The sequence below is a fragment of the Cygnus atratus genome, chromosome 3 (genome assembly GCF_013377495.2).
Source record: "Cygnus atratus isolate AKBS03 ecotype Queensland, Australia chromosome 3, CAtr_DNAZoo_HiC_assembly, whole genome shotgun sequence".
NCBI lineage: Eukaryota > Metazoa > Chordata > Aves > Anseriformes > Anatidae > Cygnus > Cygnus atratus.
In genome coordinates, this window is record NC_066364.1 from 101,408,055 (window position 1) to 101,426,138 (window position 18,084).

At 37.6% G+C, this 18,084-nt stretch overlaps 1 protein-coding gene across 2 annotated transcripts in view; it reads right to left on the reverse strand.

Annotated features, from left to right (window-relative positions):
* The window catches only part of KCNK2 (potassium two pore domain channel subfamily K member 2), a 125,932-nt gene that overhangs the window by 102,816 nt on the left and 5,032 nt on the right, over window positions 1-18,084 (reverse strand). Inside the window, exons 1-2 of one of the 2 annotated variants that reach the window (XM_035561067.2) lie at window positions 8,547-8,578; window positions 2,513-2,708 (exon numbers count right to left, since the gene is read on the reverse strand). In XM_035561067.2, the coding sequence (XP_035416960.1) occupies window positions 2,513-2,546 (34 nt within the window). In that variant the 5' untranslated portion in view covers window positions 2,547-2,708; window positions 8,547-8,578. Of the gene's footprint in view, window positions 1-2,512; window positions 2,709-8,546; window positions 8,579-18,084 lie in introns of those variants that run through there. The other variant, XM_050709901.1, reaches the window with a different exon arrangement.

The window sequence follows — 18,084 nt, forward strand, 5'->3', positions numbered from 1 at the left end:
TCCTTATTTCTGCTCTTATCCTCACCTTTCTCCTTTTAATTATAGCTTTTCTTGCAGCTCCTGCCCTGCAAATACTGAAACAGCATCAATAACCCTAAAGACGTGTAGATTAAATGTCTATTAGACACAATGTTCAAAGCAAACCACGTCTGATGTGGGCTCATAAACATTATGTTTTATTTTTCATATGAAAAGGCTTTTGTGTTACAATCCATGGCTAATATTCACCTCCACCTTCCTTTTAAATGTGGTGCACCAACTCTCTTCTGAAATGTACTCTAATGTACCCCTCAGATTTAATGCTACCGATACAGAAAAGGGCTGTGTCCTACTAATCCAAGTCCACATGTGAGACTTCCATTTCAGAGTGGAGAGAGTAGTTACTTCCTTCACTTTTCTTTTGAAAAGTACTTTTTGTTTTTTAAATATAAATTTGGTGCAATTTCACCCAACAGACAGCAAATATCTGCTCTGAAGTTATATTCACACATTCTATAAAATGCAGATTGTGTAATATAGCATGATGGCTCTGTTCCATTATGCTTCATTACTAGGTTGAAAATTACTGACACTGTACGTTTTTTCTGTTTAGTGTTCTATCATTTTAAATTATGACTGCACTGTAGGTTACTCAGTGTAGTAAATAATCTGAAAACATTTTCTGCCTGGCACCCTACTAACAGCAACAACACCTTCCTTCCCAGGTGGTCCTGAGGCCTTTCTCAAATTCTCGTTAGATAATTACATTCTGCCTGCCTGAGGTCTCCTTCTGACTCCGCAAATGCATTCTTCATTTGTCATGGACAGTTTGTAGTGGTGCTGCAGGCTATGGAACAACTGCACTTGGGTGCAACAGCAGCCTTGGTACCTCAGTACAACTCACCTCAGTTGTTTTCCATTCTCTTTAGGATCATGGGATATAAATTGACAGAAAATAACTTGGGGGGTGGGAGGAGTTGTTTCTAGAAATTAAAATTTAATGCTTGAGTTAATTAGCTTCCTAAAGATTCAAAACTACTTATTCTTCAGATGTAGAGCTAATGGTTAACAGGTTATCTAAAGCCTCTGACATTGCTTCAGAAAACAAAGTTAAAATAATACTAGAGAAAATAATGTGATCACTGATACTCTGAGAGATCAGAGAACGAAGGAATGTCAAACAAGGAGAAATCACCATAAGCTGGGCTTTTTAATCAGTAATTCCAACCTCAGCATTTATATGTATAGTACACACCTTAGAGTAGTAAAAGAATATGTAATAAAGCATTTAATTAATTCAAGGAAAGTGGTCCTTAAAAAAAAAAAAAAAAAAAGGCAGGCATTTTGGTAGGTATCAGTTCAGCATAATTAAGCATTCCAAATAAATACAAATTCTTGTTCACTTTCATAAATGTAGACAGTGATCCAAAGCAGGCTCACAACTGTATCAACAACTGAACTGCCTCAAAGAATCAAGTTCCATTATATGGTATTAAAGGTTCCATTTTGAAGATGATAAGTAGTTTATCACAAATCCAAAAATATTATTCAAGATTATGTTTAGCCTTATGCTCATTCAGGACTACAGACAACCAAGCAGAAGCAGAATATTTCTTACTCATGAACAAAGCACACTCATACATCACACTGGAGGGAAGTAGACATTTTGTGAAGTTTTGGAAGAAAAAAAGACAAAAACCTGAACACTAAATACACAAAAGCAAACAGAAATGTTCTGAACCCAGAACAACTCCTTGTGTGGTGGATGAAAGACTTATCTCTAATTCAGAAACTTACGGTAAAAGTCTGAATCAAGCAGAGTAGAGATCTGCAAACAGATTTTCCTATTTCATGCGGTCTAAACACTAGAGCATTAATTTCTTTCTCTCTCAGATTTTGGATAGAATTTTCCTTCAGGGCTTAAGAAAACTTTCCAGCCAAAACCTACACACCTGCTGATAATTCCCAAGGAAAAACAGAAGGACCTCCAATATGTGACTGCAGTAGGACTACTTACACTAATGTGTTTAACTGAAAGCACGTTTTAAGTGGTTTTCTGGACAAATACCAGTCTACTCAACATTTTCCTAATCCAAGCTCCAAATTAATCATCGTATTGTTATAAGGAAATAAATATGCACAGTATTACAGTGGAATTTTATGAAGTTAAGGATATTAAAGTTGAAGATATCTCCAACCACCCAAATAAGCCTTCTCAATAATAACATACTGGAACACTGGTGCAATTGTCCTAAATTATGCCATTCAGATATAGCAAACCTTAACTCATACACAAGTTTGTGTCTAATCAGACCTTAATAGACAATCAGTATTTCAAAAGGAAGGCCATTAACTAAAAAAAGACTCTTTTATTTATAAATGAAACATATGTCACTGGGGCATTTTCTCCAATGTAATCATTAATCAGTTAATCTAACTCTTCACTCTAGTCCACCGTCTTAAGCAAGGGAAACTGATTATAACTTGCAAAGTTCAACTAAATTAAATATTTGTCTGTAGTAATGGTACTTACAGTAGAAATTATGTCTTGCTTGTAGGTTCCTCATTTGGTGATGTAATATTCAGAAGTCACCATGCTTTTGGTCTTAGATAAAGCATTTCCTTCATGGTTCTCTTTAAGTAGTCTTCTGAACAAGTCATTGCATCATAACATACTCTCTTCTCACATACATGTATGTGTTCTCTTTCTGTATTTCCTGTCCAAAATACTCAATAGACACATAAAAATAAACCAGTGAGTTACTAATTATGATACATGGCATTTATAGCATGTTTTATATCTTCAAAGTATTTTATAAATGACAGCTGACTGAACAGGTTAGGAAACAGAAACCTGAATGAAAATTACCCAGAGTCCCTTAAAAGATTGAATAATTGTATCTCAAATGTTCCAGAAGGCTTTAAAAGGCCACAGCTTCTTTGCTATAAATGAATAGATCAAAATCAGTGTTCCCATTAATTCTTCCTTTCTTAAGCATCATTCACATGAAACATGCATATGCAGCATGTAGTCTAATTGCTGCTGAAAGAGCCCCAGTATATTTTAAGAGTCAGGTGTGCCTCAAAGTATATAATTTGATCCATTCTTTAAAGAAGGAAGACTTACATTGCTACAATTTCTTTTTTAATTCATGTTTCCTAAGTAGCAGTCACAAACCAGGCTCTCAAGTATCTTTTCTCAACTGTATCAATAGTTTTTGATTAGGACAAAGGAGAAGGGAATAACATACTCTTCACAAGGTTTGATTTTCTTTTCTGTACCCTCCTTTTTTTTTTTCCAATTTTGTATCTTGTATCTCCCCTATCCATTTTTCCTTCCCATGTGGTGCAATATTATGATTATCTCAATTATGAATTTTGAAAAAGGACCCTGAGTTATTTAGTTCCCTAGCTTCAGTTGCACTTGGATTTGCTAAGTTCGGATGTCAGTGTTTTGAGGCATACTGTTTATTTTTTCTTTAATTCCTTCAAAATATATAGGTAGCATAATTATTTCGTATTCTAGAAAACAGGAATATTTGCAATAATGGCCACCGAACAAAATAGACAAGCAACGCTATTTTAAGTAACGTGGTGATACATCAGTCATATAAACTTATTCTGAAATTTCTGATATATCATCTTAAACATTTGAATATATGGAGAAGTGTTAAGAGAATTAATGTAATTATAGCTCTTGAACATTGTGGAATCCACTTGTAAATATAGACATCCAGCTACAAACAAAATAATATTATGTTCAGTAAAAGAAAATCTGGCTTGACCCTTGGGACTTTAACTTGTAGCCAAACATTTGTGCATGCTTCATTTCTGATCCACTACTTATAATTCCAATTCTTTTATGGTCGACAGATAAACTCCAGACAAAAAAGAAAACCATCTTAGAAAAAGAAAAAAAGCTTCGGAAGACTGTGTTACAAAGAACTCAATCCCTCACATTTAATTAAACACAAACTTTTTTCATGAATTTCGCAGGTTGGTAATCTGGCCCAGACTTTGGAAACTGACCCATATGTGACAGCACTAAAGCAATTACAGCACTCATGGCCAGTCATATGATGTAATTTCTTAAAATTTTCATAGAAACTCTTAATATGGGGATGTGCCATATCTAAGTTACTATGATAGATACCTCAATAGTTTCACATACCCAACTTTCACAACTTTATACCAGAAGCTCTAAAATATTTAATATTTTGCTTAAAGCCCTGATGTCAGCCAAATATATTAGAACACCTTTTTTTTTTTTTTTTAATTTGATTTCTTGGTCCTTTGTTTGCAGTGAAGAGCAGGAAATGTGAATCACAGTTGACAAGGACCAAATAAAGCAAGACCATAATAGTCTTTTTGATTAACTTTAAAACTTTATACTTACCAGGAGCCTGATAGCTAAGCTTTTGAACAACTATGATGAAGACATAGATACATATTGTAGGAAAATCTGACTTGCAGCAGACTTTGCTGTGCATTATTTGATAATAAGTCACTAGTGTAAGGAGCTCTTTAGAGAACGTTTTCTATGTTGTACATTTTAAGTACAGGATCCCAGCTTCTCTGCAAGCAACTGCTTACAGCAACCATTCTCATAGACAAAGCTCCTCTGCTCCTGTTTCATTTGAAGTGATACAGGTCTTTTAATACAGATGTGTGTCTCTTGTGAAAAGCAAACATTTAAATCTTGCCACCTACGAACCAACGACAGTCTATCCCACAGAAAACCAAGGCTCAGGAATTTTAGGTCAAAAATAAGTAAGTTTTTGGAACTATAAAAAGCATCAAAGATGGTCAAAGCAAGCCTGACACTGTGATATGAAGGCATACATTATCAAGAGAGATTTTCCTCATAGCATATGTTTCTGCTCTAAATCTGCTTTGATTGCTTAGCTTTAATCTTTTTTCTTTTTTTTTTCTCTCTTTTTTTTTTTTTCCATAGGCAAAATTGTATTCCTGGTGTGCACATCTACAAAAATGCTTTCAGATGATCAATTCTCTTTATTTAGGCCATTTTTGATCATTTGGTTATTACACAAGCAAACAAATTACCTGTTCTCATTTCTGTAAGTTGTGTAACTCACTTCTGTGAGCAATTGCCACAACTCTCTGTATAAATCTTGTGTGCCTGCACTTTGTACTAACAATAATTAGGGGTGTATTAAACAAATTCACTTAATCTGAATCTGCTGCAGTTAATGAAGATTTTATAGTGTAAATTCATGATGGGGGAGATTCAGGCTCTATACATCAGAGTCTAATTAACACGTTTTCTTGAAATTCCTGGAGGAGTGGGAATTATGCTGGGTTATCCCTTGAGAATTGGGGTAGATGAAATTCTCTTTACTTTCATAAAATAATGGAAATATCACTATATTTGCATTACATATATATATATATTAAGCCTATACAGCCATAACTCTGATTTCATGTATCTCAGTCTGCAACATGTAGTCACCTGAGTTTTCTAGACTGAAGAAGTATTATGGCTAGTAGATCTTACATCAACATCCATTTTGCCCTCACTGTTTATTTGCTTCCTTTCTGTTCACTATTCTCTTCTCTCCAAACCTGTTACCAAAAAACTTTTTCAGGGTCTTTTTAGTCTCTTCTATAGAATACATTTATACCAGAAGACAATGTCAGATAGGGCAATTCAGATTGAAAAGCAAGCAAACAAACAAAAACAACAGTATTAATTAGTCCCATAAGTTTATCTGCTTTATGAAATGGCTTGGGCATTTTTTATTATTATTATTTTGCTTTTCCATGTTTCAACCTTTTATCTGTGTTGTTTTTATTCCTGTGTTGATCACAATTTGCAGTTGTGAATGTATTCCCCAAAAGCCTGAATTATTCATTTCAAGACAATTCAAAAATACTCTTAAACCTTCAAAATAGTTTTACCTTTTTCCTCTTTTCCATCAAAAACTCCATTAGACAATTCCAGGTTTCTCTTTCTGATTGAATTTTAGAACAAAAAAATACAGCTAATTTTGTATGGTTTACCACAAACAGAATATTTCTCCTTTGCATACAGTTCATATGCATAGTAATCTATGCATTTGAGCACAGTAGCAATGTATGTCTAGACCCAGAAGCATTTTCTCTAATGTATCAGAGAAGGTTTTTGCTGTGCTATATGAGCTGAGAGAAGACAATGCAAGAATATATTCAAAGTTTCAAATGTCTTTTGTTCTTGTACCATCACACATAAATCTGTTGACATTTTGTTACAAATAAACTACTCAAATCGCTCTTCTCTGAAGAAGGTAATAAAAGCCTTTCCTGTTTACAAAGTTCAAGAAAGTTCAGATGTTTTTCTCACACCTAAGGCATGGAAAGCTACCAAAAAAAGAAGAGCAGGAAACACTTGTTTGTCCCTTGTCACATCACAGGACAATTAACACCGGGCTGGTTACCATAAATGTTAGGCTAAAGACATCCCCTAACTTCCTTATCTGGAGTAGCTGGCCTCAGTTCCCTGTATCTGAGAAAACGGGCCAGGTCCAAAGGTGGCCAAGGTTCAAACCCATTGCACAGCGACACACACAGCTGCCCCACAGGCAGGGCTGCTTGCCTGGCAAAGCTGCTCACCCATAGTTTCATCCCTTGATCTGTTTCAGAAGAAATAAAACAATAATCCGTCCTCGGCAGCTTCCAAAAGCATCTTCTGCTTTCTGCTTCACCACCAAGTCAAACAGATGAGTTTCAGACATTGCTGGAGTTGACTTGAACTAAACTGTCTTTGTCCTGAAACAGACTGAGGGGTGCTCACACACTGGTTTACAGTGAGTTAGCGCTCAGTAAACTGTTGTTTTCTGCCTCTTAACTTGTAGTTCTCAGGTCTCACATCAGACACAACATCTGAAAACAGTCCTATAGGTTGGCTGTAAACACCCTAGTCCATGAACTGGAGAGGCAAATTCAGTATCTGAGCAAACAAGTCCTGAATAAGCTCAGGTAAATCACAGAGTCATAGAATCATTAAGGTTGGAGAAGCTCTCCAAAATCATCTGGCCCAACCATCACCCTACCACCAATGTCACCCACTAAACCATGTCCCTAAGCACCACGTCCAACCTTTCCTTAAACACCCCCAGGGACGGTGACTCCACCACCTCCCTGGGCAACCTGTTCCAATGCCTGACTGCTCTTTCTGAGAAGAAATGTCTCCTAATTTCTAACCTAAACCTCCCATGGTGCAACTTGAGGCCTTTCCCTCTAGGCCTATCACTGGTTACCTGTGAGAAGAGGCTGACTCCCAGCTCCCCACAGCTTCCTTTCAGGCAGCTGTAGAGAGCAGTGAGGTCTCCCCTGAGTCTCCTCTTCTCCAGACCAAACAACCCCAGTTCCCTCAGCTGCTCCTCATAGGACTTGTGTTCCAGGCCCTTCACCAGCTTCGTAGCCCTTCTCTGGACACGCTCCAGGGCCTCAATGTCCTTCTTGTAGTGAGGGGCCCAAAGCTGAACACAGCACTCGAGGTACAGCCTCACCAGAGCAGAATACAAGGGGACAATCACCTCCCTGGTCCTCCTGGCTACACTATTCCTGATACAAGCCAGGATGCCGTGGGCCTTCTTGGCCACCTGGGCACACTGCCAGCTCATGTTCAAGCAAGCATCAATCAGCACCCCCAGATCCTTTCAAGCCACTCTGCCCCAAGCCTGTAGCATTGCATGGGGTTGTTGTGACCAAAGTGCTGACTGAACCTGACGATATCTTCATTTATATACAGTATGTTTTCCTGATTTAGACAAAGATATCAAATCTCTTTCTGTGTGTTGATGTAAATTTCCTAAAAATGTCACATTTTTTATATTCATAGCAGCTATGGCACTTATAGGGATAAAGAAAAAATGCACAGCGGACAGAATGACATCATTATCTCATTAGAAAAACATTCAAAGTAAGGTTTTTCTTTTAAAAAATCTTATCAGGGTAATTCTGTTTCTTCTGAAATCATTGGCAAAACAGCACTTTGGAAAATTCTCTCATACAACACTTAAGGGATAGAAATATAAACTATTTTTCTAAATAAACATTTGTCTACTTTCAAAGACATATGAATTCTACCTGAACAATACTCTGAATTCTTCACATTTTTCATAATGCCTCTCTATTCAGTCTCACATCATTTGACTATGGTAGGACTGATACTAGTCCATTCTATAGATACAAGTAAGGTGCCTTAGCTGTGCCAGAACTGCAAGAAGTAGGAATCAAACTGTTCGGGATCCTAACTTCAGTTCCTATATTACACATCTCCCTCTTACTGGTACTGTTGGAAGGTAAGATCATAGAATCATAGAATTATAGAATAGTTTGTGTTGGAAGGGACCTTAAAAACCATTCAGTTCCAACCCCACTTCCATGGACAGGGACACTTCCCACTAGACCAGGTTGCCCAAAGCCCCATCCAACCTGGTCTTGAACACCTCCAGGGATGGGGCATCCACAGATTCTCTGGGCAGCCTGTGCCAGAGCCTCACCACCCTCAAAGTAAAGAATTTCCTCCTTACTATGAGGGTGGTGAAAAGTTTGCATATATGTACCTTCATTCAACAGCAGCATCACAGGCATAACCATACAAGTGGCACCACTGACTCCAGTTGCAGTGAAACTATTTGCTGATGACTGTTTTCTTCTGAGAAATTAGGATAAAATGGAGACATAGGAATTGAATTGTAGATTTTAGATGTAAAATTATATTTGCAAAGGACAGATATCCACACATATATGTTGACATGGAAAGTATTGCTACACAATAGGAACATCATACTACACTGGCACACAACCACAGCTGCAGTGAAAGTAAACAGTGGCGAACTCAAAATGAGAGAGAAAATCCTTTACATTGTGACAAGACTGTACAAGATCCACAATTAATTTAAGCATTTATATGACTATTTTTGTAAGAATAACCAGAATTATGAACTTGCTTTAAAAGTTGAAAAGAAATTAAATAATTTGTATCAATTCTTAAATAAATTTCCCTTTGTTAGCATTTAAGATAAAGAATCATATAAAAGGACAAAGTGTGAATAGAAAGAAATGGTATGGGAATACGACAATAGCATCAGAAAGGCTAAGAAGCAAAATGAGTTTTAAAAGCAACACTCTCCAAAGGGGAAAAAAAAAAAAAAAAAAAAAGTCTCTATTAATACTTCAGAATTGAGTGAAAAACAAAGAGAAGCACAGATTCATTACTTCACAAGGGAAGAAACGAACAACAGATGACTCAGAGCAGGCTGAAGCATAAGGTAATAAGATAGACTATGCAATTAACAGAGTTGCAAATTTACCCACCTTGCTAAACTGGAGTTCCCCCCACAGACAAGACACCCCATGTCTCCATAGAAAATTTACATAACTGTGAAGTAGCTACATTGACAGTCACAAATTTGGTGTTAAAATAAAATCTTTGCTGTGGCCATAAAGAAGTCTGGGAAGGAAAAATGAACCATTCCATCCATTTTACAGTGTGGTATACAGGTGTATTGGGTTTTAGGGGAAAGGATAGGAATATGACAACATAGAAAAAGGATAGGAATAGGATAGGAATATGACAACAACCTGTGTTTCTATGAAAAGCACTCTCATCTTGAAAGATATTGCATCAGTGTCAGAAATGGCCTCTTAGCCAACAGCTAGGGGAAGGAATGAGTGTTCATGAAAATGGCTGCTAATCCAGAGGAAAGAATAGAGCATTAGAAGGGAGAAACTTGGGACACCAACAATTCAATTCTGTCCTGTTTTAGTCACGCACAGCAGCTTTCAGCTATTTACTACATTTACTCTTTCTTATAAGATCATCCTATTCAAAAGTACACAGAAACAGCCTTTCCTGAAGCAGCTGATCTCCTCATACAGGCTTGTAAACTGCCAACTTCAGTCCAGCCAAGGAAGGATTTTAAGAGCTGGGTTCTGTTCCCCGTGGATCAACAGAATGGGATGGATGCTGCCTGCAGCTAGATCGGCAGTAACTCACTGTGCTCAACAGGTCTGTATAGACAGGATTAATCTGAAGACTGTGAGACTGTATCACTGGAAAGAAACAGCATAACTCAATAGCCCTAGCATGAATATGGAATTATTTACTGACACTTTTCAGAAAGCAACTAGAACTTTTTTTCAATTACATGAGAGCACACTAGTTATAGAAAATATGGGTGCTTTTGTATACTTGAGGCAGATGGATAGCTGCTGTGTCTTAGAAAAACACAGAGCTGCATGTTAGAAAAACAATATCTCATAAGTTAGTATTTAAATATTTATATATTGAATAGGTGACACCAGACACTCAAACATCTTGCACATGTTGTTCGCATTAGATTAACCTGTTTTGCTTGATGATGGGAATATGACATTAGGAAATGATAGTGAGCCTTTCTGAGGAGTCTGACTGCCATCCGGGTAGTATCTCTGGAGCAAGACTGGCTTCATAAGTTGCTTACGTCCCCGGTACTTACTCAGAATTTCTGCCATAAGGCTCAAATCTACTTTGGTATTATAGAGAGGCGAGAAAACGTACCCAGGAAACATCAGTGCATGAATGGGTTGAAACAAGATAGTCTAATAGTTACATTTCTCTCCCAGTTCTGCTGGGCAGTGTATTGCAGGGGGTGCAGGTGGTCTGAATATCTCCAACCACCTGCATTTGAAGGAAGGTAAAAGCTCCATAGTCCTTTGGAAAGACCAGGACTAGTAGTTCTCTCAGTAACGGTGTTAAGAAAATCCAGGCCTGCAAGTTGCCTATTATTAAATACAATGATTATATTAATGGACTGCCATTACAGATGTACCTCAGCCTTTCTAATGACTTCATAAGCATGGTGAACAAAATGGTTTCTGTTTCCCACAGAGTTAAATGTCAGATTTAATGGCCTGAAAGATAAATAAGAACTGAGCTGCCGAATCCATACTAGCATTCAGTATCCATGAAAAACAAAATGATCTCCATTGCACTTAAACAGAAGGCATTATATATTCTCAGATCATAACCTGAAACTTATTATAATCTTTGCCCTGAACGCAGGAGTAAACTGATGTATTTCCAGTCATTTCCGTACAAGTGGAGAGAATCGCTGCTCACAGGTGAATCTGAATAATTCTGAACCCAAATTACTCAAAAGGACAAGGCAGTGCAAAATTGTTGTGAACTGTACCATTCTTCCACTGACTTACAGGCAACTGGACTCTTACTGTGATTTGTGTTCTATAAACAGATTGTTCAAAGCATGGATTTTCTTCTACAATGAGACAGAGAGATGCTGCTGACTGGTATGCTTGAGGAGGGAAAGAGGGACTTTATTCTTCTCCAGTTCACCAGGTGAGGGAAGATTCAGACCAAAAATAGACCCCGTTTCCACTTTCTCCTGTCATATGCTTGTTCCACAGTCAGTAAGAGGTTATGTAAAGATACAGGGGTGTCCTCTTACTCCTGTGCCACAAAACATATTTCAAGGCCAGCAACAGTCACACTAGATGAGAAGGAAGAAACACAGGCAAGGATGAATACAAGAGACAACTCCCTCTCTACTGCGTGGACTGCAGCAACTTGGAAAAGCAAGCTAAATGCAGCAAAACTGCATAAGCTTTCCTGCCTGTTGTCTGATGCAGAGCCATCAGAAGCTATGGCAGCTGCAATTATTCTGGAGAGGACTGGGAAATATGTTGAGAGGGCATTGTAAGCAACTCAGCTCAAGTTTCCTTTTCATCACGTACTATCGGGATAGGAACAATTAGTCCATCTCCAGCCTTGGCCTCAACTCCTAACCACTGCAACAGAAATAAATACTATTTCCCATGTTGCTGGAAAGCTTTGCAGCAGCTCTGTCACAATACTGGTAGCAAGGAAAAAAAAAAAAAAGTCTCCAACTGCTTTTAGCCTATACCTTCCCAATGATGTGCGAACTACATCCGTCTGACCTTCCCTCTCACCAGCCTGTCACTTTATAGATTGTTCCTGCATTTCATCCAAGTATTACCAGATTACCAAACAAACAACCAAATCATCACAAATAATCCAAAATCCACTTCAAGGCACTAAATGTAACAATGTGATAAAATGGTACCTATTACATTACATTAAAAATCCAAGCACCTAAAAGCAAGAAAATGAATAATTAAGAACATCAGTTTTCTGCTGCCCACAATAAAGCCACATTATGCCTATTTCATCACATTGCCATTAACTGTCACACTTTGATTGTTTTTAAAATGTATAATTTTGTTTTTCTGATGTCAGTAGCTAAATGTGTTCACTGAGAAGAGTGGGATCTGAACGGAAGGTACCTAGAAACAGCTTCATTAAAGTTATTAAGGAAACATTTAAAAAAAAAAAAAGGAAGGGAAAGGAAATATTTCTTAGCTTTTAGAAATAGGTTGTACTGAATATTAGCTTTTTACTGATGTCTAATAGGGAATGAAGGACATAAGGCACATTAACTGAAACCCATAAAGGAATGGAGTTCTAACAGAACCAGAAAGTGTAAGCCCAAAATACAAAGACTATCAAATGCAGGATGGTCTTTTAGCCCAGAGATAGAATAGCTGCTCCAACCAAGACTTCATAAAATTGGAAATAAACAGATAACCATCCCCACCACTAAATCACAGCATTTTTCACCAAGTTTCTCTTGCACCTAAATAGTCATATCGTACCTTTAGGAGGAGGGAATGAATCACCTGCTGCTATGTTGATTCAAAATCATTCAAATTAGAAAGCCTAATCTGACCTCTTTAATATAAGGAAGCTATATTTCAACCAGACCAACCTGAAGTTGTAGCACAAGGCTGATATAAATAGAGTTTGAATACACATTATTAGAAATATTTATAATGCAACAACATTAGTCAGCTTTGCATTGTCTTTTGTTTAACTGGCAAGAGACATTTGGTAGAGCTGGACATTTCAAAACAGTATGAGCGATTCTGAATTTAACAGTCTCACATGCAAGAATTGGGACCAAACCTGAAGCCATTTTCTTTACAAAATGCATGGGAACTGCACCATTCACTTCAGTGTTGTTAGAATATCAACCATATATCCACTTAATCCAGAGACTGAAACATCAGGGCTGGATTATGCATTTTTGCCCATGCACAGCCTTTCTGATTTGTTTCTGTTTAAGCAGAACCCTTTGCAGAACTAGGAGGCAGCTCATACTATTGGAACCATCATCCTGAGGGGAGACAAACACAGTTTTAAAAGGATTCAGGTAGTATGTGGATAAATACATGAAGGAGCTGAAACCTGAAGATGGATTTCACAAGCTGAAATAGATCAAATAGAATTATTCATTCAGTTTCAAACATTGATTAATTCCATAGATAGTGGCTGAGGGCTGAAGCCAACACAGATTTACAACTGAACAAAATTTACTACCAGAAATAGTTCCATCAGTGGCCTTGGCACAACAAGCTGCAGTTTCCCATTCTCTCATTTTTGAGATATGCTCGTTTAATATCTCAATAACTTGTTTATGTCAGGGAAGGGGAGAAGGGGATTTCCATTTTTCTAACCTGCAGTTCAAAGTCGATAGATATTTCTTTGCTATTATGAAAAGTCCATAAAATTGTATTTATTTTTAATAACATAAATATATTAATTAAAAATATAGCTCCAAATATTTTCTTAAGACAATGTTAACTAGCAATAGATAAATATGGATAGATTGTTTAAATTCTTGGAGCTGTGATAGGAGCACGCAGAAGTTACTTTCTGTCTTTAGTATTTTATAGTTGGCCACATCTGAATAGCTGCTATTTGCAACTCTCATGTATTAGGTCATGGCCTTTGTAGGAAGCAAGATATCTGACTTTATCAATCAATAGTCTAATGTGATTCAGAAAGTCATATGTCCCTATCTCTTTTAAAACCCAAAGAAACATAAACGTTACACAAGCGGATCTAATAGAATCAGGCTACTTTCATGGTCTAGTTCTAACATACAAGGCGGAATGCTACTGGTGCTCCAGGCATAAACTCAATAACATCAAACAGCTCTTGAAAGATACAGCCTGTTGTTTTTGTTCTGCCTATCAAGAGTTTTGTTAAGAGAAGCTGGGTACTGTTGAAATGTCATGGCTTTGCAAGCTCCCTCCTTTCTGATTACTACTTCTTATGAACTCTGGTCTGCCAAACTGGAGGAGTAAGGCACAGCAGAATGCCCTGCTAAGTGCTATGATTTCTAGTACAAGCAAAATGTATGCATATATGTTATTCATACTGAGACGACATTTGGGGCACCAGAAAAGCAATGGGAGGCACATTGGTTTTGCCTGTTTAAACACAGAAAATAGTCAGGAAATGTCAAGCTTGACATGCGCATTGAGTTTCCCAAAGGATAAGGATCTCTTAGGTTGGTTCTCCTTCTACTTATATTTGTTTTTCTATTGCCAGAATCATATTTGCTGCAGTAGAATCACTCTTAATTTACTTAAGTGTGAGATCATAACTGTCTGATTCCTCTGTTTAAAATCAGCATTGTTGTGATATTCTCAATACTTTAAACACTTTTACAATATTCAAAAAATATCTTAGTCTTCCAAAAATTGCTCTTCTTTAAGTTGTTTTGGTCAAGTTCCAAACTTCATGTAATTTGTGTTGCTAATATTACCTCATTTCCAAACAAGGCTTCATGCATTTTTTCAACTCACGACCTTTCTTAATATAATCACTATAATTGTACTTTAGCAAAAACACTTGAATGCTTGAGAAAAATATCTTATTAAATCCATGATAAAGTAGGGACTGAGCAATTATATGCTGGAAGGGGAAAATTCACCAGCAACTGCATATTACAAAGGTTGCAAAGTGCCTTGATGAGCTGACTGTGGCTCTCTGATTGATGAAGCAGCAGTAGATATGCATAAAAGAGTGTGGGTGCCTCCAGCTTGTCTCTGCCTTCAGTGAAGTCAGAGAAGAGGGAAAACACACTGCTTTATAGAAACCCACTCTCTTGCCTGGACTGATAAGCTTACAAAATAAATGATATGCATTAAACATAAGTAAGGGCAATACAGAGAGCATATGTCTTCATATATACTATGTTTCTGGATATTCATCCAAATTCATCTCCTGTGCTGTTTCTGTGGAGCTATTAACAAAGGATAAACATAGCTCACTGTTGAATTGTATTCTGATCTGAACAAGATCAGAGACAATAGCTGTGTGAAAGCCTAGGGCTCAGATCCACTCCCTTAATCCCTGGTGAAGAAGTAGTACAGTTTCGGCTGAAAGGGTATCCAGGCTGCTGTGTCAGAAGCAAGCAGGTAGATTACTACAAGCAGCAGGAAACATATAGTCCCAATGACAGAAGACACCAGCAATGGCGTACTAAGCAGAGTTTGCAGAAACAAGTAACCCACCTGTGTCTTAGACTCCATGGGACAACCAGATGTCAAGCCTACACGGCTTCTTTAGCTGCCAAAAATGTGGAAAAACCTTAATCATAAGAATTCAGCAGGCAAGGAGAGCTGTGAGAAGCTATAGAAGAATCACAGGAAAGCACTTCTCTCTCTTTGCAATACCTGTAAACCCCAGTGCCCACACTGCAAAACACTCCTGAAGAGCATCCCCTAGAAACAGCATTAGCTTCAGCGGTTTCTAAAAGTGAAAAAAGTGTTTAAAATAACAGTATTTCCACAGCATAGAAGAACAAGTCTTTAAGGGTTAGGGGGACAAAAATGTTATATTTAGAATTTTGGAAGGGAATGGCCTTCCATTTGTTGTTTTTGGGAATGGGTACGATCAGACAACAGAGAACTGATATGCAAACACTTTTATGTCAAACCTTTAAATGTATCCACTGATTTCTTACCTACACTCTGCTGTGTTTCACAGAAATCCCATGCCAATAGTATTCAGCTACGACAGGAATAAATAGTGGGCTACATTATACCACTACTATAGCAACAAGTCCTCCAGTTTTCTCCCCTCCAATAACTCCTAGACAGAGTTGTAATTTTCAGCAATATACCGGTGTTTTCTATAGTTACAACTTACATGTCATGATTATTACATGCTGCATCAATGGCAAAACTCCACTAACTGGAAAAAAAAATACCAGTAGTGAATTCCCTGGAGAAAAACCCACTTTTCTATTGGTAACAAAATAACTGAGTCCTGAGACTGTAGCGAAGGCAATACTACTTCTCACCACTGTATCACAGAGAATTTCCTACTAAATTACTTCTGTAGCTTAAAAGTTAAACTCCCAGTGATTCAAGAAAATGGGAATTTTCACACCTGTCACTTGTCAGCTGTGGAAGCCCCTTTCCTGCCATTTTTTTCATCAGTATCTTTCCACTATTGTCTCTCTCTGAAATGATAAATAAATTCTTTTGAAAAAAAAAAAAAAATCACATTGCATACTGGTCCTTTTAGGATTTTGCTGCTTACAAAGCTGTTCAAATTGCTTCAGTATTTAACTGTGATCTGACCCACATCTACCAAATACTGAAAGCAGCTGCTTTTTACCAAGGTAAGGCCAAGAAGCATTGCACCAAACCGAAGTTACCATGCTTTCATTCACACACTGCCTTAAAGCTCAAGAGTCCAAACAATTCCCAGCACATCACAATTTAGTGGACAACTCTTGCTCTGTTTCACTCTCCTCTCACCGTTTCCCTCTCTGTGATGTAAGTCAAACTTGTAAAGCCTAATTACCTTGCAGATGTTCTCACAGAAAGCTATCCTAAAACAAGTCATTTATCATCTGGGACCTCATAACTGGAACATGGCCCTTTTGTGCACGGGTCTAGTGCAAGGAGAAGACCAGCAATCTGTAATGCAGCCCCATAACTCAAGAAGCTCTTCCCTTTGCAATGAGATCAAAGGTATCCTGGCTTTGGTATTTAGAAATCTAGATACCGATTAAAATTCTGGAATACTCTGACAACAGCTGCTTTAAACAGAAGTTACCAGATGGTAATATTTGTGTGGGTACCACATAGTCTGGCAAGGAACAAACTAATGATGCACAAAATGCTTTGATGCACAGCCTTCAAGCACTAAACTTAAAGTGATATGAAGCTTCATACAAGGACTTGTCTGCCCTGCTTTTCAATTGTGTGTGAAACAATTTTTAACAATACAAGTGTACAGGTAAGGAGACACAACGTTATTTGGCATCATGTTTTGGGGATTAAAATGAGTACCATCTCTCAGCATGACTAATATTTGTGAACTTGTCCATAAATTTTGCAAAAAGCTATAGGCCACATTTTAGATATATTTCCCAGTGAGTGTTTGGAATATAAAAATCCAGCAGTCATATGGAGATTACAGCACAGGCCTCTTTCAGTCATATTTGGGAAATGAAACACGATGACAGCCTAAAAGCCCATATCCAACAAAGTCTGTCAAGCTAAAGACCACAGGAAAACTCAGGAAATTCTACTCATATGGGTATATTATCAACACAAACAAGACTAGAGTTGTACCCTACAAAGGTTTTAGGACAGAAAATTCCAGGGCTATCTGCTGTATGTAGGCAGATAAGAGGCTCCGATTAAATGCCTTTGGTAGGGATGATGTGATTGACAAGAGAATGACAGAAACAGTAAGAGGATTTCTTGTATGGTCTTGCCATGATGTGTGAAGACTCAGAAGGCCGTAAGCATCACCTATACCCTGTTGTTTTTTTTTATTTACTGAAGACATCCACAGAGCATGGTGCATGCAGAAGTAAGAAAAGTAGCAGTATCTATGAAACTGTGTGCTGTTTAAAGGAATGTATGACAGTGGTCTACTTTTCCACTCTTACTCTAGAGTTCATGTACCGTATTTGTAACCAACCTGGTCAAGCTAAGTGCAAAGCTAAACCCAGCCTTCAGATGCACATTGATTTCTTTTTTTTTTTCTTCTTTTTATTCCAACACTGAGCATGTACAGCACAAAAATAGGAACCTATGTAAAGTATATTCATTTACAGCTCAGGGCTCAGGTGGAATCTGCATGAAAATTGCACTGGGCAGGTAACCTTGCTGTTTTCCATTGCAATGCTGAAACTTTAATCAAAGAACACAAAATAGTGTTGAGTGATTAGTTCAGCATTTTTGTGTGCTGGAAAGCTTACTGATATT